The sequence below is a fragment of the Bos indicus x Bos taurus genome, chromosome 3 (assembly GCF_003369695.1).
Source record: "Bos indicus x Bos taurus breed Angus x Brahman F1 hybrid chromosome 3, Bos_hybrid_MaternalHap_v2.0, whole genome shotgun sequence".
NCBI classification, from domain to species: Eukaryota; Metazoa; Chordata; class Mammalia; order Artiodactyla; family Bovidae; genus Bos; species Bos indicus x Bos taurus.
The window spans coordinates 34,552,192-34,572,992 of record NC_040078.1 but is presented as its reverse complement, the minus strand read 5'-3'; the positions used below and the strand labels follow the sequence as shown (position 1 = coordinate 34,572,992).

At 38.7% G+C, this 20,801-nt stretch overlaps 2 protein-coding genes across 7 annotated transcripts in view; one reads left to right on the top strand and one right to left on the bottom strand.

The window, feature by feature from the left end:
- The window catches only part of GPSM2 (G protein signaling modulator 2), a 55,456-nt gene extending 47,283 nt beyond the window's left edge, over positions 1–8,173 (top strand). For 3 of the 4 annotated variants that reach the window (XM_027536325.1, XM_027536326.1, XM_027536327.1), the window contains 2 exons: positions 487–704; positions 5,388–6,203. In XM_027536325.1, coding sequence (XP_027392126.1) covers positions 487–704; positions 5,388–5,615 — 446 coding nt within the window. In that variant the 3' untranslated portion in view covers positions 5,616–6,203. Of the gene's footprint in view, positions 1–486; positions 705–5,387 lie in introns of all 4 variants that reach the window. The other variant, XM_027536324.1, reaches the window with a different exon arrangement.
- CLCC1 (chloride channel CLIC like 1) overlaps positions 7,190–20,801 on the bottom strand; it is a 33,157-nt gene continuing 19,545 nt past the window's right edge. For 2 of the 3 annotated variants that reach the window (XM_027536329.1, XM_027536330.1), the window contains exons 5-11: positions 18,700–18,921; positions 18,326–18,466; positions 16,891–16,984; positions 14,729–14,826; positions 14,312–14,458; positions 12,339–12,680; positions 7,190–9,442 (exon numbers count right to left, since the gene is read on the bottom strand). In XM_027536329.1, the coding sequence (XP_027392130.1) occupies positions 9,197–9,442; positions 12,339–12,680; positions 14,312–14,458; positions 14,729–14,826; positions 16,891–16,984; positions 18,326–18,466; positions 18,700–18,921 (1,290 nt within the window). In that variant the 3' untranslated portion in view covers positions 7,190–9,196. The remainder of the gene's footprint in view (positions 9,443–12,338; positions 12,681–14,311; positions 14,459–14,728; positions 14,827–16,890; positions 16,985–18,325; positions 18,467–18,699; positions 18,922–20,801) is intronic. The other variant, XM_027536331.1, reaches the window with a different exon arrangement.

Here is a 20,801-nt window from a genome sequence, read left to right as displayed (position 1 = left end):
ACCTGAAGCTAAGGCTTGCCTGAGCCTTAGAAAGATTAAAATAGGTTGGCTACTTAAAATTTTCTATTTCAGCTATCAAAAGACTTCTGAAGATCAAGACTTGCCAGCAGCACTTACAGTTAGCTCAATGTCCTGACCAGAGCATGAAATAAAAATACTGTCCCATTCATCCTGGGCTGAGAAATTATGTAAGAAAAGCTATTTACCTCCAAAATCTAGCCCCATATCTTATAAAGTTGCATATTGGGTGCTATTAGATAAAGGGAAATACAGTCAAATCCGAATAACCATATGCAGTACTCTGAAATTGATTCTCCCTTCACCACCCATCTAGTCTGGCCCTAGCCTATCAGTGACGCTCAGCAACAGAGCTAAACTAGAGGGCAGGGAGGGCACTGGGACTGAATAAGGCAGAAATAAATTATATGTGTATCATATGCTTAAATGACTGTTATTTTGGGATTTTTTTTTCCCCTCTATCCATAGCACCACCAGTTTCTGTGGTGTCCCCCAACACAGATGAATTTTTAGACCTTCTTGCCAGCTCACAGAGCCGCCGTCTAGATGACCAGAGGGCCAGTTTCAGTAATCTGCCTGGGCTTCGTCTGACACAAAACAACAGTCAGTCAGTACTTGGCCATCTGATGACTAATGACAACAAAGAGCCTGAGGAAGACTTCTTTGACATCCTCGTCAAATGTCAGGCATGTCTGCATAGTTCTGTCATTCTGTATATAGCTCAGATGTTGTTGAGAACTTTTGCAGTATTATGATTCTAACTTGGGAAAAGCTCATTGTATATTAGTGAGGCAATCAGTTGATTATTCGGGGAAACATTCCCTTGTGATAGCTTCTTCTTTTGTGTTCCTTTTGGCTGTGAGGTGAGGTGTTGCTGATGACTCCCTCTGAGCTGTGGTAGACACCGCAACAGAGACCTGAATAAGGTAAAGCAGTGAATATTTACTGAAAGAGCATTCCGTGCAGAGACAGCATGTTCAAGGAATGGCAAGGTGGCTAGTGTGACTGGTATAGGGTAAAAGGTAGAGGAGAGCTTATAGGATGAGGATGAAGTAGTCAGAGCCTAGATCATAGACTCTTATAGGCCATGATGAGGTCTTGTATTCCAGATGTGACAGAAAGACATTAGAGGGTTCTGGGGGATCATCCTAACAACTGCTGAAAGAATGTGATGGCAAGGGTGTCAGAAGGAAACTAATGTGCTAATAAAGCAAAAAATATTGGTGACTTGGACTAGTGTGGTAGCATAGTGGTAAGTGGTCAGAATAGGGACATATTTTTGAAATTAGGGTTGGTTGGCAAGATCTGTTAATAAACTAGATGGAGGGCATGAGAAAGAGACTTCAGGATGATTCCTACCTTTTCGGCTTGAATAACTGAGTAAATTTCAATAAATTCAGTAAATTTTAGTAAATTCAGTGCCATGTACTGAAACAGAGAAGAAGAAGAAGAAAAAAAATCCTGACAGAAGAAAAGCCCTGGACTATGGCTTCATGGGTAAATTCTACCAAATGTTTAAACAACACCAATTCCAAAAATTGAAGAAAGGGAACACTTCCTATGTCATTCTATGAGGCAAATACTGCCCTGATACCAAGGCCAGTTAAGACTCTATAAGAAAACTACAGACCAATATCCTTTTTGAATATAGATGCAAAAATTAACAAAATACTAGCAAACAGAATCCAGCACCATGTTAAAAGGATTATATGCCATAAAACTTGATGTGGTTTATTTCTAGAATCCAAAGATTGTTCAACATATGGAAATCAACCAATGTAATATACCACAATAATGAAATGAAGGAAAAAACAATCATCTCAATTGATGCAGAAAAATTATTTGATGAAATTCAACACATTTTCATGATAAACAAACTAGGAATAGCAGGAAACTACCATGACATAATAAAAATCATTTACCCCAGCTATCATCATATCAGTGCTCAGTATGTGTGATCATCATACTCAGTGAAAAAAGACCGACAGCTTCAGATCAGGAACAAGACATGGATGCCCACTTTGCCACTTATATTCAACATAGTATCAGAAATTTTAGCCAGTTAGGTAAGGAAAAGAAACAGAAGGCATCCAAACTGGTAAAGAAGTAAAATTGTCTCTGTTTTAGAAATAACAGGGTCTTTGTCTTTTCCTTTGGCTGCACCACATGGCATGAGGGATTTTAGTTCCCCCAACTAGGGATTAAAGCCATGATCCTGCAGTAAAAGCATGGAGCCCTAACCACGGGACCACCAGGAAATTCCCTGGAAATGACAGGATCTTACGTGTAGAAAATCAAAGATTTCACCAAGAAAAAAAAAGTTAGAAAGTCACAAAGTTAAAAGATATAATATCAACATCCACAATCAGTTGTGTTTCTATAAGCTAATAATGAATAGTCCAAGGGAAATTTAAAAAAACCGTTTCAATTACAGTAGGCTGTAAGTAGTATCAAAGAGAATAGTTAGGAATTAACCAAGAAGGTGAAAGACTCATACAGTGACAACTACAAAATATTTCTGATAGAAATTAAAGATGACATAAGTCTCACGTTCATGGACTGTAAGACTTTTTCCTTCAGTGACGCCTTTTTACATAAATAAAAAATCCATCCGAAAATGCAGATGGAATCTCAAGGAAACCCAAATAACCAAAACTGTCTTGAATAGGAAGAACAATATTGGAGGACTCACACTTCCAGATTTCCGAATTTACTACAGAGCTACAGTAATTAAAACAGTAGCCCAGAAGCAAACACTCATATATATATGGTGAAACAATTTTCAGCAAGGTTGCCAAGACCATTCAGTATGGAAGGAATCAACAATTGATGCTAGGAAAACTGGATATCTACATACATACATACCTAATAACCATATACAAAAATTAACTCAAAGTGGATCAGTGACCTAAATATAAGAGCTAAAAACTATAAAACTCTTAGAATAAAACATAAGGGGAAAGCTTCATGACTTGAGATTTGGCTATGGTTTCTTGATTATAACACTAAAGGCATAGGGAATAAAAAAGAAAAAGACAAATTGGACTTCATGAAAGTTTAAAACTTCTATGCAGAGACACTATCAACAAAGCACAAAGGCAACCCACAGAAAATATCTGCAAATCATGTAACTGATAAAGATTAATCCAAAATATAGAGAACTCCAAAAGCTCAACGACAACAAAAAACCTGATTCAAAATGGGAGAAGAACACAAATAGATCCTTCTCCAGAGAAGATATACAAATGGCCAATAAGCACAGGAAAAGATGCTTGACATCATAAATCATTAGAGAAAGGACGATCAAACCACAGTGACATACCACCTTACACCCATTAGGACAGCTATCGAAACAAACCAAAAAATGCAGAAAATAGCAAATGTTGTTGTGGATGTGGAGAAATTGGCACCCTTGTGCATGGCAGGTAGGATTATAAAATGGTGAAGCTCCTATGGAAAACTCGATGCCAGTTCCTTAAAAAATTAAAAACAATTATCATATGATCCAGCAATCCCACTTCTGGGTATGACTGAAAACGAGGACATGAACAGATACTTGTTCACAATATGATACACCCATATTCACAACAGCCAAAGCTGGAAGCAACCCGAGTGTCTACCAACATATGACTGGATAAACAAAACGTGATGTACTTACACAATGGAATATTTTCGGCCTTAAAAACACACTACAACATGGATGAACCTTGAAGCTATTATGCTGAGAAATACAGTCACAAGAGGACACACTGTGTGATCCCACTTGTATGGGTCAGTTAAGAGAGACAAAGGAGAATGGGGGTTGCAGAGGCTAGAGGGAGGGGAGGCTGCGGAGTTGTTAATAGGTGTAGAGTGTCAGTCTTGCGAGGCTAAAAAAGTTCTGGAGATGGATGGTGGTGATAATTACACAATATGAATGTACCTGATACCGAACTGTACACTTAAAAATGGGTAAAATGGTAAATTTATGTTATGTTTATTTTATCTCAGTTTTTAAAAAAATGATTTACTGGAAGAGTACTGGAGAGCCTGATCTGGAAAAATAGGAATCAGTGGTCAACATGGGATATTAAAGTGATTTCAGAGATGGTGCAGTTTATGAGAATAACTGTCTGGCCTCTGACCATGAGAGCTAATGGATAAGGCAGAGGGTAACGATGAGAACACCAGGGGAGAGGAGGTCTAGGAACTGAAGTGCCTGAGTGCTGGATGAATTAGAGGACAATGACAGGACCAAGAACTGGGACAGGAGAGATGATGAAGAGTGAAGCAGGTGTGTGTGGGCACCAGCGTGGTGCTGACGAGTGGCCAGTCCACCACTGCATCCGCACGGGATCGCGCGGCTAAATGTGTAGGCACATCGGTGCACAGCGCCTGGCAACACAGAGGGCACTCAGACGTCAGCTGTCACAGTCCTACTCTTCCTCGTAGGCTACAATACCAGACACCATCCTGTAGACTTTTAAAGTGCTTTTATTTTTTATTTGATCAAAAACATTTCTAACATACTTCTAAGAACCATAAGCTAGAACTTAAAGATTTAAATGCTTAAGACCAAGGGTAGGCAAACTTTTTCTGTAAAGGGCCATATAGTGAAGTGTGAAGTCGCTCAGTCGTGTCCAATTCTTAGCGACCCCATGGACTGTAGCCTACCAGGCTCCTCTGTCCATGGGATTTTCCAGGCAATAGTCCTGGAGTGGGTTGCCATTTCCTTCTCCAGGGGATCTTCCCAACCCAGGGATCAAACCCAGGTCTCCCACGTTGTAGACAGACGCTTTACTGTCTGAGCCACCATAGAGAAACTATTTTAGGCTTTTTGAGCCCTTTGGCCTTTGTTGCAACTGCTCAACTCTGCCACTGTAGCAGGCAAACAGCCATACACAGTTCAAAACAAATGAGCACAGTGTTGAAATGAAAGTACTGTTGTTACAAGAACAATGGGCAGTGGACTTATGGTTTGCTGACCCTTGGCCAAAGACAGTGTTAAAAGGAAGCGATGCAGAGTTTCCGTACCTCACATTACCTTTCTAAAGATTTGGTAAGTTTTATTGGGTGATGCCTATTATGGTAAGATTATAATCTTGAGCTGTCATTGTGGACACAGGTGACCTTGTGTCTTAACTACTCTTACCAAAGCCATGAAGCTATGGCTATACTTCTGTGTACTATAACATAACTGGCATATTCTGATTATATAAGTCATTTCAAAGAAACAATCTTACTAGTTTTCAGATCCAAAGACTGAGTAAATTTCTAAGCAGTTCTAAAAGGCAGTAAACATTTAAAGCTACACTTCTTATTGTGAATGGTAGACACAACATACCTTGGTGCTCACCTTATTTGTCTTTTAATCTCTTGTGAATTTCTAGGGGTCCAGATTAGATGATCAGAGATGCGCTCCACCACCTGCTGCCACAAAGGGCCCAACAGTACCAGATGAGGACTTTCTTAGCCTCATTTTACGGTCTCAAGCAAAAAGAATGGATGAACAGAGAGCTCTTTTACAAAGAGATCAAAACAGAGACACTGAATTTGGCCTCAAGGACCTTTTGCAGAGTAATGCTTCGTTGGAACTTAAAAATTCTGGGAAAAAATAAGCAAACCACTAGTATACTGTTGAATTTTTTTTTTTTTTAATGACCTTATTTCCTTTCAGAACACTGCAGGGAAATTCAATCTACTACTTTTTTCCCCAAAAGGAGAAAGTATAGCACTATACTACAGCTTAAAACGTTTTTAGCATGATGTAAATATTTAACCTTCAATAGTATAGTGTTCACACTCCTCTGGACACTCACTCGTTTCTGAGTGGAAGTGTCTTGAAAGGTGCTTCATCAACTTTTGTGATTACTGCTTGGGATTATGTTCTTTGGCAACTTGTCAGACTCCTTTACCTAGTATTTGTAAAGCAGGAAGTTAAAATGAATCTAGAGTAGGATTTAATCCTCTTGTTGGGGTAATTTTTTTACTCTTAATTGATAATGGCAATTTTTTATACCTAACCATGGATGTAGTGAGAAATTACGCTGTTTCATAAAAATAATATACTTGACCAATGTGTAAAAAATTATATAGTCTGTTAAAGAATCTACATTTTTTTTCCCACTAAGAAAATCTCTATTTTCAATATATTTTTAGGCCAAAGCCATCATAAAAGAATTTAAGAATAAACTTGTTTTAGTGTGGTTTGGCCTCTTTGTGTAATTTTAAAAATAATTTATGTGCATACATATACATATAAGTACAGGTATGTATATATGTACATTTGTGTGTGTGGGGGTGGTGTTTGTGTGTGTGTAATGGTTTAAAATTGTATGTTCTGTTGCACAATACTATTGTAAAGTTTTTTAGGACCCAATGTCCAAAAAAACCCCAAAACCCTTATGCTGCTGCTGCTGCTAAGTCGCTTCAGTTGTGTCCGACTCTGTGCGACCCCAGAGACGGCAGCCCACCAGGCTCCCCCGTCCCTGGGATTCTCCAGGCAAGAACACTGGAGTGGATTGCCATTTCCTTCTCCAATGCATGAAAGTGAAAAGTGAAAGTGAAATCGCTCAGTCGTGTCCAACTCTTCGCAACCCCATGGACTGCAGCCTACCAGGCTCCTCCATCCATGGGATTTTCCAGGGAAGAGTACTGGATTGGCTTGCCATTGCCTTCTCCAAACCCTTATGTGACTATGTCAAAAACCTAGGCCACAAAAATTAAGTATGAAAGATGTAGGTTAAGCCCCCAGTTGTCATTAAGCCTCTTCCTCCTCCTTCCAGAAACTGAAGGTGTTTTACAAGGGGACATAATGTGACGTAAGTTTAGCAAAAGCAAGTCATCCAGGATGGGACTGAGCTGGGACTGGACTAAGACTGAATTGCGGAATACAGATGCCCACACCTGGAGCAAGCTGGCAACTCCTTCGCTTCTGGTTGCTTCTGATTCTGCACAGCTGCGATGGGAGCTAGGCCTCTGTTCATTCTAAAACTCTTTCAGGTGATTCTGATAGGCAATGAGAACCAGTTCTCCAAATGGCCAAGGTTTATTATATTATGTTTTATTTATTATATATAGGGTATAATGTCCTGGATTAGCACCTGTTTAAAACTAAAACCTGCACTTAAATTTTGTGGGGCTTTTTCTTACAAGCACATTTATTGAGCAAAGACAGCATACCAAAACACAATAATGTAAAAATAAGTGTTTATTTTGTGTAGGTCTTAGACCCCATAAACATTCAGTGTTAGCCATTCCACTTAAAAATTGCTTTAAAAAAGCTGTCTGCCTCAGTCTGCTATTCCTAAAAGCTTGTTACTATAATCCTTGACTTTAATGATAAATGTTGGCTAAACAGTAAACAAGCCTATTTCTTTTAGTTACAAACTGACCTTGAATATTCAATTTGCTTTAATAAGTCTTCCCTGAACTCTGCTGTTATCTTCCAACAGCAGTACCTTGTTGCCTTGCTAGCTGTCAAAGTAGAGTTCATCCCCAAATGGTTGTCTGTAATGAAAGAATACAAAGGTGAACTTTTACTTAAATTTTCTTGTAAAGATTCATTTTTGGACTGATAAGCAGCAGTCAGAAGTGCAAAATAACATTAACTCTACTCTCACAGTTACAGTCTATCAACTGAGGATCCATTTCACCGCTCAGAGGATAAATAGCACCTTGGGAGCACATTCACCAGCAGAGTAAACAGACCTGGCCCCCAGAGGACTACTTTATATGCATCGATGTTCACAAGTCTATCCCAAAATGCAGACATCCTTACATGCCTGTGTTGTAAAGTTTTATATAAATCATTTTGCATTTATTGGAAAAAATTACCTTTCTGATGAAATACTAATGATGTTTTGCAGTATTAAGCTAGAAAATAATATTAACACAAAATTAAATTTGTTATAGGCATCTAAGTGATGCTTCTGGGATCCAAGAAGGGGTATTCTGCATTTCATGTAAAAAAACATAGAAAAGCAAATGCTTTAAATCTTTTCTAAAAGAAATGCCTGCATGAAAATTTTAAAACGACTCGTATCATTTTTAGTAAGCAGCTGACTGGAACTTGTAGTGTGAAGGTTAAAAGAATACCCAAATGCATATAATTGTGGCTTCCTAGCTAGATTTCGTGCAAAATTTATAAATTGCTTTTTTTTTTTTAAGTTTAAAATGAAGAACAGTTTGAAAATCAGAATAACTAAAGTGTGGATTATATCACCTGTCTAGGGTTAAAAACCCACTCGTCTTTTATCATGGTATTTATCCTTCTCTTTGTATAGATCTCTAAAATTTAGATCTTCATATGGCTTGGACAATATGGTTTACTATACTGTAAGATACAGTAATATCTAATAACCTCAAATCTGGGATTCTAAGTAGCAAGGAACACAGGCCTTATAAAGCCTGTGTACTTATTTGCTGGGGAAATAAAGCCATTCTCAAAGTATGTAAAATTGAGATTATCAATTTAACAAGCTATGTAATCTAAATTCCCCTGACAGTCTTCAGTTCTGTCTTAGCTAAGGATAAAGTAAAAGGGTGATAAAGAAGCAGGCCCAGTAACAGCTGTAAGAGCTGAGCAATGAGGTTGGTTGGTGGGCCGCCTACAGGGGGTCAGACTGACACTGGTGATGCAGACTCCATGGCTGCTCTAAAATGCTGCAGCGCATGGCTTCAGGGGCAAACCTCAAGGGTAAACTTGACTACAGTGACTTTCCTTCAATGTTGATTTTGAGTAGCTACCATTTTTAGAAACATTCTGGGTCCGATGCACAACTAAGAAATAATTCTATTAACTAAAGTAGGTATCACAGGACTTCCAAAAGGCAAAGCACACTTTGGTGAGTTGGTTCCTATACATGCCTGTAAACAACTTCTTTTTCAATGTCCCCTACCTCACACGGTCTTTTTCACGATTCAAAATCATTAATACCTGCCATATGTTCATCTATGAGATCCTGTTCCAAAATTAACACTTCAAAAACTTTATGGGATGCATCTTAATATCAAAGAAATGAATTTGGACAGAGATACATGCACACTTGTTAATTCTGATTGTCAGTAAAAATACTGATGTTTAAAGTTGGCATCTATGTAGTAAATATCAGAATATGTGCAGAAGAAACAGCTGTGAAGAGATTACTTTACAGAACTTGAAGACGACCTCAGAACCGTGGCCCGTGTCTGTGCTCCTCTAGCCGCACACTTCCACTGCGGTGCTTGCTGGGCTGCACGTGCTGCCTTCCTCTGGGCCACCTGCGGCATCAGTCCTAAGCTGGGCCTTCTCCACTGCAGGGCAACCTTCTACACCCTCTGACACCTTCTGGCCAGAGACGGGCTTCGCTGGCTGGCTGCTTTCGGTACTGCTTTCTGTCGGAGTGCTTTCTCCTGGGATTTCACCCATCTCTCTGGGCTTCGATTCCAAATTAGGTGATTTAAGCTACAAAGAAGAGAATTACAGTGTTGTAATTGTTCAATTAACATAACATGAAGGTTTGTAATATACATGTTCAACAAGTTCCCACAAATCTGTTATAGCAAACATTGAATTCTTTCAAGTCCTTGTCCCGGTGCTGGACTGTAATTAGATAAATGTTAAGCTTTACAGGACTGTCTATGGACATAGAAGACAGACTTGGGGACACAATGGGGGAAGGAGGGACGAATTGTGAGAGTAGCACTGAAACAGACACTGCTGAGTCACTTCAGTCATGTCCGACTCTGTGTGACCCCATAGACATCCAGCCCACCGGGATGCCTCGTCCCTGGGATTCTCCAGGCAAGAACACTGGAGTGGGTTGCCATTTCCTTCTCCAATGCATGAAAGTGAAAAGTGAAAGTGAAGTTGCTCAGTCATGTCCAACCCTCAGCGACCCCATGGACTGCAGCCTTCCAGGCTCCTTCATCCATGGGATTTTCCAGGCGAGAGTACTGGAGTGGGGTGCCATTGCCTTCTCCGGAAACAGACACTACCACATGTAAAACACAGTGGGAAGCTGCTGCCTCACACAGGGAGCTCAGCCTGGTGCTCTGTGATGACCCACAGGGATAGGATGGTGGGGAGGTTCAAGAGGGAGGGGATATATATATTCTTATGAGATTTACCTTGTTTTACAGCAGAAACCAACAACTTTGTAAAGTAATTATCCTCCAATTAAAAATAAACATTAAAAAAAGAACTCTCTATGGAAGAGTGGGACACTCAGGATATGCTAGGTGGTCTAGTGACCCAGCTTAGGAAGGGTCAGGAAGACTGGTGACCAGTACTGTAATTCCTCTTGCCTGGGGAGAATAATTCATTTGACAAATGTTCACTGAGCATACCTTAAGTTATAGGTCCTAGGGATACAAAAGACAGCAAGAAAACTCCTGCCCCCTTCCCTGAACTTCAGTTCAGTTCAGTCGCTCAGTCGTGTCCGACTCTTTGCAACCCCATGAATCGCAGCACGCCAGGCCTCCCTGTCCATCACCAACTCCCAGAGTTCACCCAGACTAATGTCCATAGAGTCAGTGATGCCATCCAGCCATCTCATCCTCTGTCGTCCCCTTCTCCTGCCCCCAATCCCTCCCAGCGTCAGAGTCTTTTCCAATGAGTCAACTCTTCGCATGAGGTGGCCAAAGTACTGGAGTTTCAGCTTTAGCATCATTCCTTCCAAAGAAATCCCAGGGCTGATTTCCTTCAGAATGGACTCGTTGGATCTCCTTGCAGTCCAAGGGGCTCTCAAGAGTCTTCTCCAACACCACAGTTCAAAAGCATCAATTCTTCAGCGCTCAGCCTTCTTCACAGTCCAACTCTCACATCCATACATGACCACAGGAAAAACCATAGCCTTGACTAGACGGACCTTTGTTGGCAAAGTAATGTCTCTGCTTTTGAATATGCTATCTAGGTTGGTCATAACTTTCCTTCCGAGGAGTAAGTGTCTTTTAATTTCATGGCTGCGGTCACCATCTGCAGTGATTTTGGAGCCCAGAAAAATGAAGTCTGACACTGTTTCCCCATCTATTTCCCATGAAGTGATGGGACCGGATGCCATGATCTTCGTTTTCTGAATTTGAGCTTTAAGCCAACTTTTTCACTCTCCACTTTCACTTTCATCAAGAGGCTTTTTAGTTCCTCTTCACTACTGGGCAATAAAGTATCATGCTGGGGGTGGGAAGGCTGAATTGCTGTTTAAATTAGCGTGGTCTGAAAAGATATGAGTAAAGGCTTGAGGAAATGAACCTTATGAATATATGGGAACAGCATTCTAGACAATGAATAGCAAGTACAAAGGCTGAGCTCAAGGAGCAGACAGGAGGCCCTTGTGACTGAAGCAGAATGAGCCTGGAGGGAGCATGGGAGGGGAGAGCAGTGGGAGGCCCTAGGCCATTTTGATATCTTTGGCTTTCCCTTCAAGTGAGCTGGGAACTGGAATATTTCTGAGATTAAGTAACAGATAACCAGTGGCTCAGATGGTAAAGAATTTGCCTGCAATGCAAGAGACTTGGGTTCGATCTCTGGGTCTCTCTGGGTTGGGAAGATACCCTGAAGAAGGGAATGGCAATCCACTCCAGTATTCTTTCCTAGAGAATTCCATGGACAGAGAAGCCTGGTGGGCTACAGCCCATGGAGTCGCAAAGAGTTGGACACGACTGAGTGACTAACGGTTTCATGTGAAAGGAACATCTTAATTTTCTAGACCGACGCAGATGTTTTATCCTTCTCAGGAACTCCATGGGAAGGATTCTACAAGTTCCTAGATTCTACTGTGTTCGTCACGGTTTCCCAAAGGTTTACATCTGCAACGTAAACCTTGCAAATGACAATACAAATTCTTCTTTCAAACAGAAATGGAAATGTCCCTTTATTTAAATGGCCAATAATGGTGGAAAAGAGGCCTGACCATTCCCCAGATAAAAAAAGTTAGTCTAGCCAGCCAAAAGATTTGGAAAAGCAAGGTTTTTGATCCTTCCCCAGCTCACTCTCCCATCTAGCTAAGGTTTCAGGGCTCTCCTGTGGGCCAGCTCCCTAAGGCTCCAGCCTCAGGGGGTAGTTCTCTCTGATCTCTTCAAAGGTAGAAACTTCAGTCATGGTCACTTGTTGGCTTCCTATAAAACGAATTGCTATCTGTTCTAACAAATTACTGCTAACTAGTATTTAACATAAAAATTAAATCTCACTTCTTCTGAGGCTGGACTAACTTGACCAGAATGAGGGAAACAGAGTGAATAATTATATCACTGGTGATATAATTAACCATGAAAGGTAAGAGTAGAACACTTAACTGAAAGCTTAATAGGAAGCACTTAAGCCTATTAATAAGAGACAGCAAAATAAAAAGTTGCTGACTTACACCAGGTACGACCTTGGGATGCTCTCTCGCCTCTGCTTCTTGTAAATCAAATGGCCGAAGCACTTCAGGGCTCTTGTTGCCAGTCTGAAATCTCAAGCCAACATCTCTCTCTCTCAAAACATCTCTTCTACCCTCATATGTGTTGTCATTAGGGCCTTGCTCAATGGGGCTAATTTGGCCCCTATAATAGAAATCTGCATCACCTGCTCCACCATGGGGTCTATAATCGATTTTCTGCTGCCGTCTTCTTTCACCTGCCTGAAGCGCCTGGGGTGCTTCTCTTTCAGGACCACCCACATGTCTCAGCATATTGACTGATTTGCCAGCACCATAGCAGAAACTCTAGAAGGAAAAGAAATACATATTCCTGAGTACTTAATGACTGACTGACAATGAAATTTTGAGGTGATTTCCTTGATGCCAACAAAAGTATGTAATTTAACTTGTGTTATAGACATAAACATGTTAGTTTCACAGGGTTTTCATTAAAGATCGCTTCTCTAGATTAATATAGAACCAGAAGAGCCCATAACAAAACTTGAGAAATCGTTAAGTATTAAGTAGACATTTCAATCAGCTGGACACATTTTTATTGAATTATATAATGGCAGTTAGGCTAAAGCCTAGAAATTTAAAAGGTACTAATTGTCTGATCATTGCTCATATGCTGTCTATATTCACATCCATCATATAAAGTAGATGCTGAAAATTAAAGTTGCATACCATTATACAAATATTCTCCAGTAGGTTTATTTATTTTATAAACTTGCTTTAGCCACAGCTAAAATTCAAAAAGTTTTGAGTCACACTCCAAGGAAAAACTAGGCAGTAGTTCTCAAAGTGTGCCCAGGGACCCACTAGGGGTCCCAGAGACTTCCACAAATCTGTGAGGTCTCAACTTCTCATAATACAAAGACTTAAGTCTTCTTCACTCTGCCCTTGTGAAACGTACAGTGGAGTCTTGCGGGGCTAGAATGACCCCCTCGCTCTGATGGCCCATGCACTGTGGGCTTGTGGATACCTGTATTTTTTAAATTTCTGATAAATATCAATAAATAAACCTCCCACAAACAAGTGCTTTTGTGGTGTTCAGTTTTTAAGACTACAGAAGGGTCCTGAGAAGAAAAATTTGAAAACCACTGTAGTAGAGACATGACTCTTTAAAGATGGAGCAGCAAAAGGCAGCAGATGAAGCAACAAGCAATAATAGGGTTTTGCTATTAACTTCAGTCTCAGAGACTAAATTACTACTGCACGAATGTCACCTAACAAAAACAGATCCCTGAACCAATGAATCCTAGTCACAAGCCAAACAGCAATACCAAAAGAGTATCAATTTTAAGTAAACAGAACATAGTAAATTTTACATCCTTAAGGGAAGAGAACTCTTTAATAATTTCCCATGGCACATCTGAGTTCTTTACATTTTGTTTTATGGGACAACTACTTTATTAGGGTAAGGGCTGAAAATCAACCCAAAAAAGAGCTGAAGAGACCATGGATGAATGACAAGTAACACTGTAAGATTCCTTAATAAATCTCTGTTCCCGGATCCCCTAAATTATTTCTCAGTACATGCACCTCTTTCTACATCCCTCTCTGATTCTATGCTAAAACCAATGTTCTCCAGTTCTCAGTGTGGCAAAAAAGCTCACACTGAAATAATGCCCCTTTTCTCAACGAGGACATAAGCAACTGATACCACGCATACTGATTCACAAAGTTTAAAAAACAAATGTTAAAAGAGGGTATTATTCTAAATCACCACTTTGACATCTACAATTAAACTTGAGAACCATTTTCTTACTAAGAGGAATGGACAAATATAAACAAACGTTTATCACTTAAAAATCATCTTTCCATGCCATTAAGCATGATTTAGCCCAATTTACAACACTAAAAAAAACCCTAATAATCCTAGAATTGCCTTTTTCTATAAATCCTATTAATTGTTAACAGTGCTATGTACTAACCAGGACAGCTAATGCCATAATTATCAGCACTGGAATGTGCAGTAACACTGGGATCTCCTTCATGAGTGCTTTAATAAATTCACCAGCTCCTTTCCCAACATGCTTCAATGGCTCCGTGACAAAGTTGGTGAATGTAACTGCCAGTGCCTACAATGAAAGGTAAAAGCAACTTAATTTTTTCCCTCAAAGGATCGAGGTGCATAGAGTAAGTCAAAATCAACTGTGCTGAGGCTGAAATTACGGAATTCCACAAATGTTATCATATACTTTTAATGTGGAAACGACAGTAATGGAAGTATTTTTCCTAGAACAAAGGTTTATTATTAGCAAAGTGACAGTTAAAAAAAACAATTTTTAATAAACACAGAGACTTTTTACTCACTTTGTGTAAGTAATTTTCACAAAATATATTCTAACCTTTGTTGGGGGGACCAGCCAAATAGGGTTGACTAGTAAGAGCTCGTAGTATTTCTGGCATGGGTCATCCTTATAGGTCCATGAACTTCTAAGCCATTCTGTTAGAAGACAAAAAACAGTCTTTTTTTTTAAGTTGCATTTCATTCCCAAATAATAGTTTTAACTCTCCTTCCCCCCACAACCCCCAATTAATTTTAAACTATGTTTACAAATAGACTCCTACTAATAGTGATTTTCTAAAATGTCATCTCATGTCCAAAATGTTTATTTTAAAAATCCATTCAAATTATACAAGTCTTATACAGAGAAAATATTTTATGAAGATTTCTAAATGGTAAATAATTAAAAACAGTCCTTTACACACACCAAAGAATCCAAGAAAAAACTGGAAAAATCTGAGTAGGATAGGTGGCTTGTATCAAAGTCGATATCCTGGCTGTGATACTGCACTAGTGTAATCATGCAAGATGTTACCAGTGGGGGAAATGGGTAAAGAGTCTGTAGGATCTCTCTGTATTCTTACAACTGCCTGTGAATCTACAACTATCTCAATAAAATTAAATTTAAAAAGTCAATTCTTTACTTATAAAACAAAGTAGAACATTAGTTCTCTTCTTCTAAATCAGACTCATGTATAATACTTTAACTGTGGAAAATTATGAAAGAGATTGTTGGGAGAAATATCAATAACCTCAGATATGCAGATGACACCACCCTTATGGCAGAAAGTGAAGAGGAACTAAAAAGCCTCTTGATGAAAGTGAAAGAGGAGAGTGACAAAGTTGGCTTAAAGCTCAACATTCAGAAAACTAAGATCATGGCATCCGGTCCCATCACTTCATGGGAAATAGATGGGGAAACAGTGGAAACATTGGCTGACTTTATTTTTCTGGGCTCCAAAATCACTGCAGATGGTGACTGCAGCCATAAAATTGAAAGACGCTTGCTCCTTGGAAGAAAAGTTACGACCAATCTAGACAGCATATTAAAAAGCAGAGACATTACTTTGCCAACAAAGGTCCGTCTAGTCAAGGCTATGGTTTTTCCAGTGGTCGTGTATGGATGTAAGAGTCGGACTATAAAGAAAGCTGAGCGCTGAAGAATTGATGCTTTTGAACTGTGGTGTTGGAGAAGACTCTTGAGAGTCCCTTGGACTGCAAGGAGATCCAACCAGTCCATCCTAAAGGAGATCAGTCCTGGGTGTTCATTGGAAGGACTATGTTGAAGCTGAAACTCCCAATACTTTGGCCACCTCATGCGAAGAGCTGACTCTTTTGAAAAGACCCTGATGCCGGGAAAGATTGAGGGCAGGAGGAGAAGGGGACGACAGAGGATGAGATGGTTGGATGGCATCACCGAGTTGATGGACATGAGTTTGGGGAAACTCTGGGAGCTGGTGATAGAGAAGTCTGGCATGCTGCAGTCCATAGGGTCGCAAAGAGTCGGACATGACTGAGTGACTGAACTGAACTGAATAATATTTTATGTACTAGTATGAGCTACAGGAGGCATTCAGTTATTCCCTGAGGCTGGGAAGTAAGGCTGGGCTGGTTTAGCTCCCATATCTTTTTAAGAAAATTAATTTTTTGGACACCTTGATTTGCTGCCGAAATTCTATTCTGAGTCAGTCATTGTTTGGACTTTTATTTACAAACAGTATTTGATCATTAAACCACTCCCATTGTTAGGTACATATAACTAAAGGCAGTCAACATTAGTGAGAATGTTTATAAAATGTGAAGGAAAAGAAAAGTAAAATAATTTCCCCTTTAATGAAAAAAAAACATACAGCGAAGCTACAACGTAAGATTTCACAAGTCAATACAGAGATGAAATCAAAGATGGAAAATACTCTAATAAACTTCTGCTGAGGACCCAGGACGTGCTAGACACTGTGCTAAGAACTAGACAAACACAAGTGAGTCCAATTCAGGCAGACAGATAATATCAGAGCTGACACATACATACTTTCTATCCCTTTCCTGTGACATATAAACATAGAAGTCACTGAAGCCTACAACTCTTCCTGCCGGTTCTGATACTAACGATTCAGTCATGGAAAGCCTCCTTCTGGCATTTTATCATTTGTTTGTAATTATTAAAATGTTTCCTCATTCTCAGAAACTCTACTCAAAATAAAGCCAAGAGAACCAATATCTTACCCCAGAGACTTCCACTCCAGTTCATCTTCTCAGCACATACATTGTTAAGTGGCTCCATCTTGGCAACTTCAGCCTGATGCTGGGCAAAAGCAAGCTGACCAACACCAAAGGGAACCATGAGAGGCTACTAACAATAAAGATTATGCCTACTCACCCTAAAAACCACACTTCAAAGCGTGTCTTCACCATTCATCCAAACCAGATTATTTAAAAATTTTTCACAGAAAAAAATACATATTATTTTAAAAGAGTGGCTCTTTTCAACTCACGGCAAAACACATTCAATTGGTAAAGAACTAACTACAATTGCCTTCTTTTAAAATAATTATGAGGAGGAATTCTAGAAAACCTTTTTACTGAGAAGATTGTTTTAAAAATTAGTTCAAATATAGCTCACGTCATGCCCCAAAACATAACTATACATATTAAGTGCCTACTCACTCTCCCAAACAATTCATGACAAAATGGTGTTTTGCTTTGAATGATTTTCAGCACAAATGGCCAAAATGTCTTTTATAAATCAAAGCCTTGGGGGAAATCACAGATAATTTTCAACCAAACTTTCTTCCTTCCTCTAATTTGTAAATAATTGGTTCTAGAAGCTACAGAACTTAGAGAGAAAGGTTAAAGAAATATCACAAAGATTTAATCAGATGAATTCACTGAAAATAGCTGGCCACTTGACTCATTAAAAGGTCTAAAATTTTTCTTCAATGATTATGCTAGTTTGACAGGAACAATATGTCAATTTGTCACGAAAAATAATGCTTCGTTCAAATGTTAATATATAATGTGGTCCTGATTTTTAAAGAATAAAAATTTGGGAAAGTTTATAAATACCTCACAACATCAACAGTGGTTATCTTTAGGTGGTAAAATTATAGACTTTTTTGGGGGGGCCACTCTATACAACTTGCAGGATTCTTAGTTCCCCAAACTGGATACCTGGCAGTGAGAACACCGACTCCTAATCATTGGACCACCAGGAAATTCCCTAGACAATTTTTTAAAAATTAAATTTCTCTGTATTTTTCTATCCTTTCTATATTCTCTGCTATAAATACACCATTCTTATAGTCATAAAATAATCTAACTTTAGAAAATAGTATTTTGGCATCATTTCTAGCAAAGAATAAAAAAGACATACCCCAAGTTACCAACATGAGAATTTTTTACTTCTCTACATAACTCTATTCTAATTTAGCTGTCCAGATGCCACACATAAGCAGGATGAAAATCAGGACTGCACATTTCCTTCCACTAACTTGGTCAAGGACCCAAAAAACCAGGGACATCTGAGCAGCTGCCAATTTCCTCACCAACACTCCAATCACTGCCTCACACCCTCACCCGAGGTTACACTAGCTCTAAATAGCTTAGTCTCCTATTATGAAATAACACTTTAGAGTTTTAGAAACTTCTACTTATATATTACCTTATATAAATACATCCAATTCCATCCCAAACTGATGAGAAAACTGATGAAAAAAACACGTTTCAACTGGGTGTACCAACGAACATAGGTCCAGAGCTCAGTAGCTACTAACGCCACGATGCAGAGCAGACACAGAAGCACCTGGAAACAGAAACACAGAGTCACTGCCAAGCCATCCTCCCCATCAAAAGAGCTGACTGAGAGCAAAGAAAAAGAACTGGACTTGAATACACAAAATCATTTGTACCACTGTGCTGCATGTTCATCAAGCCAGTATCAGTGACTTAGCGTGAGTTCTCAATATAATTACGGTGAAGTTTTTAAAGTATTTTAAAAAGTAAACTGTTAATCAGGTGCCCCTCATCCCATCTTACCATGAACACATTATACGGATCCACTCCAAAAAATTCTTCAAATCGCCACTTCCATGTTTCAAAATCATGAAACTTAAAATTAATTAAAATATCACTTAGTGCATCATCCAAGGCACCTGGCTTCCAATCCTCTCCACTGAGAAACTTTTGTATTTCTAACAAGGTTTGTCTTTTAAGGATAATCTCGGCATCATAATGCATGTCATCTTTGTTTTCATCAGGCTGAATTAAATTTGCCAAAAAAAAAAAAACAGAAAAGGAGAATTTTATCATTACTCAATGAAACATTAAGATAAAACCAACTTGGAACTAAATAATTAGTTCATGATATTTCCCAGGTATAAAATACGAATAATAATATCTACCTGTCTGTCTCACAGGCCAACATGAAAACCAAAGATAATAAACATGAAAAACATTTCAAAAGTACAAAATTTCCAAATTTAAAACATGTTTTTAAAATTATAAAACATTTCAAGATTATAAAACTCTATGCAAGTAACATATAGTACATTTTACTAAATTATTGTTGATTCCTTCTATCTGTAGTACTTACATTCTATAAAGTCACCTTGGACCAGTTAGCAAATACTGAACCATGGTTCCTAAAGGAAATATGGGCTTAGTTTCCTGCACCCATATTTTCATCAACCAATCAATTCATAACATTTTATGTTACTGTTTAAAGACACCTAATACATACTGTGGATCCATTAACACTAAGCTCATAGCCAATAGCACTATGACTCGTGATTGAACTGAACTTATCTAACAAGGGTATTTCTCTCTAAGGCACAGCTCAGCCTCCCTGTGCTTAGGATCACTAGACAGCAAAACACTTGGGAGATTTTTAAACAGCAAAAGTTTAAAAATTAGAAAATAGCCTGAAAAGATAAAGAGATCACAAAATAACACGAGAGCTGAAAATGACCTTGTTTCACCTCAACTGAAAGTGGGCTCATCAGGCAACTCAAATGTTTTGCCACTCTGAGCATGTCTAAGGGTGACACAAAAGCAGGAGTACTGATTCTGAGGTTACAAATAAAGTTTAGTATTCAAAACATTACAAAATATGAATCCACAAACAGTGAGGATAAACTATCATTATTTTATGATTCAGTTTATGACTTTCCATTTGCTGACACAGCTTTCAAACAGCCTAAAATTTAGAGTGTAAAAATAAGAAAAACAAAAAGGATCTCAAAAAGCAGCAAAATCTGGGCTTCCACAAACATACATGACATTCACAACTATCTTTATTAGTGCGAGTACAGGTTAGCAAAATCTCTATAAACATTAAACAGTTCACATAAGAGAAAATTATCTTTTCTAACAGTAAACACTGATTTTTATATTACAAAGTAGGTATAAAATGAGAAAAACCCAAGTGTCATGTAATATCACAAATCATCAGTAAGTATAAAAAAGTAGTCACTGATTAAATATTTCTAAAAAACCAAAACTATTCCAAGCTTCTCCATCTTGAGTATTTTCTAGCTCCATTTGTTTCCTCGTCTATAAAACAGACTCTTTTCCACCTTGCACTTGTTGTAAGACTCTAACTGAAGGTTATACATATGATTACATCTGCTTTTACATCTCCAAAATAATGTGGGATTATTGCTCATTTTAACCTTCCCTTTTTTAAAGTTTTCTAGATGTTTCAACTCCCTGAAGGGAAAACAATGACTCGAAAAAATGGAATCTTAATATTAATCATGAACAATATGTCCATGACATGTAATTCTATAAAGCAGCCCTTGCCACAATAAACAGCTAGGGGAAAAATCTTAAAACCCACTTTTCTTTTTCTCAATATGTAATGATATTACATCATTTGAACAAGAAAGTGTGGAAATGATAGAAAAGAACTAAGGACTGGAATAGAATTTCCTTACCAAGTCATGAGTTTAAGTTTGCAACTGATCAGCAAAGTTCAAATAGCAAATTTAAAACAATCTCCCTCTCCCCGCAACTCAATTAGGTGGTACAGCAGTGCACAGAGTAAGTAAATTCCCATGAACTATAAGAAAAAGCAGAAGGGTCAGCACTGCTCACTTGCCTTCCACCAAACCAGCAGGCCGCTACCTTCAATCCTGCAT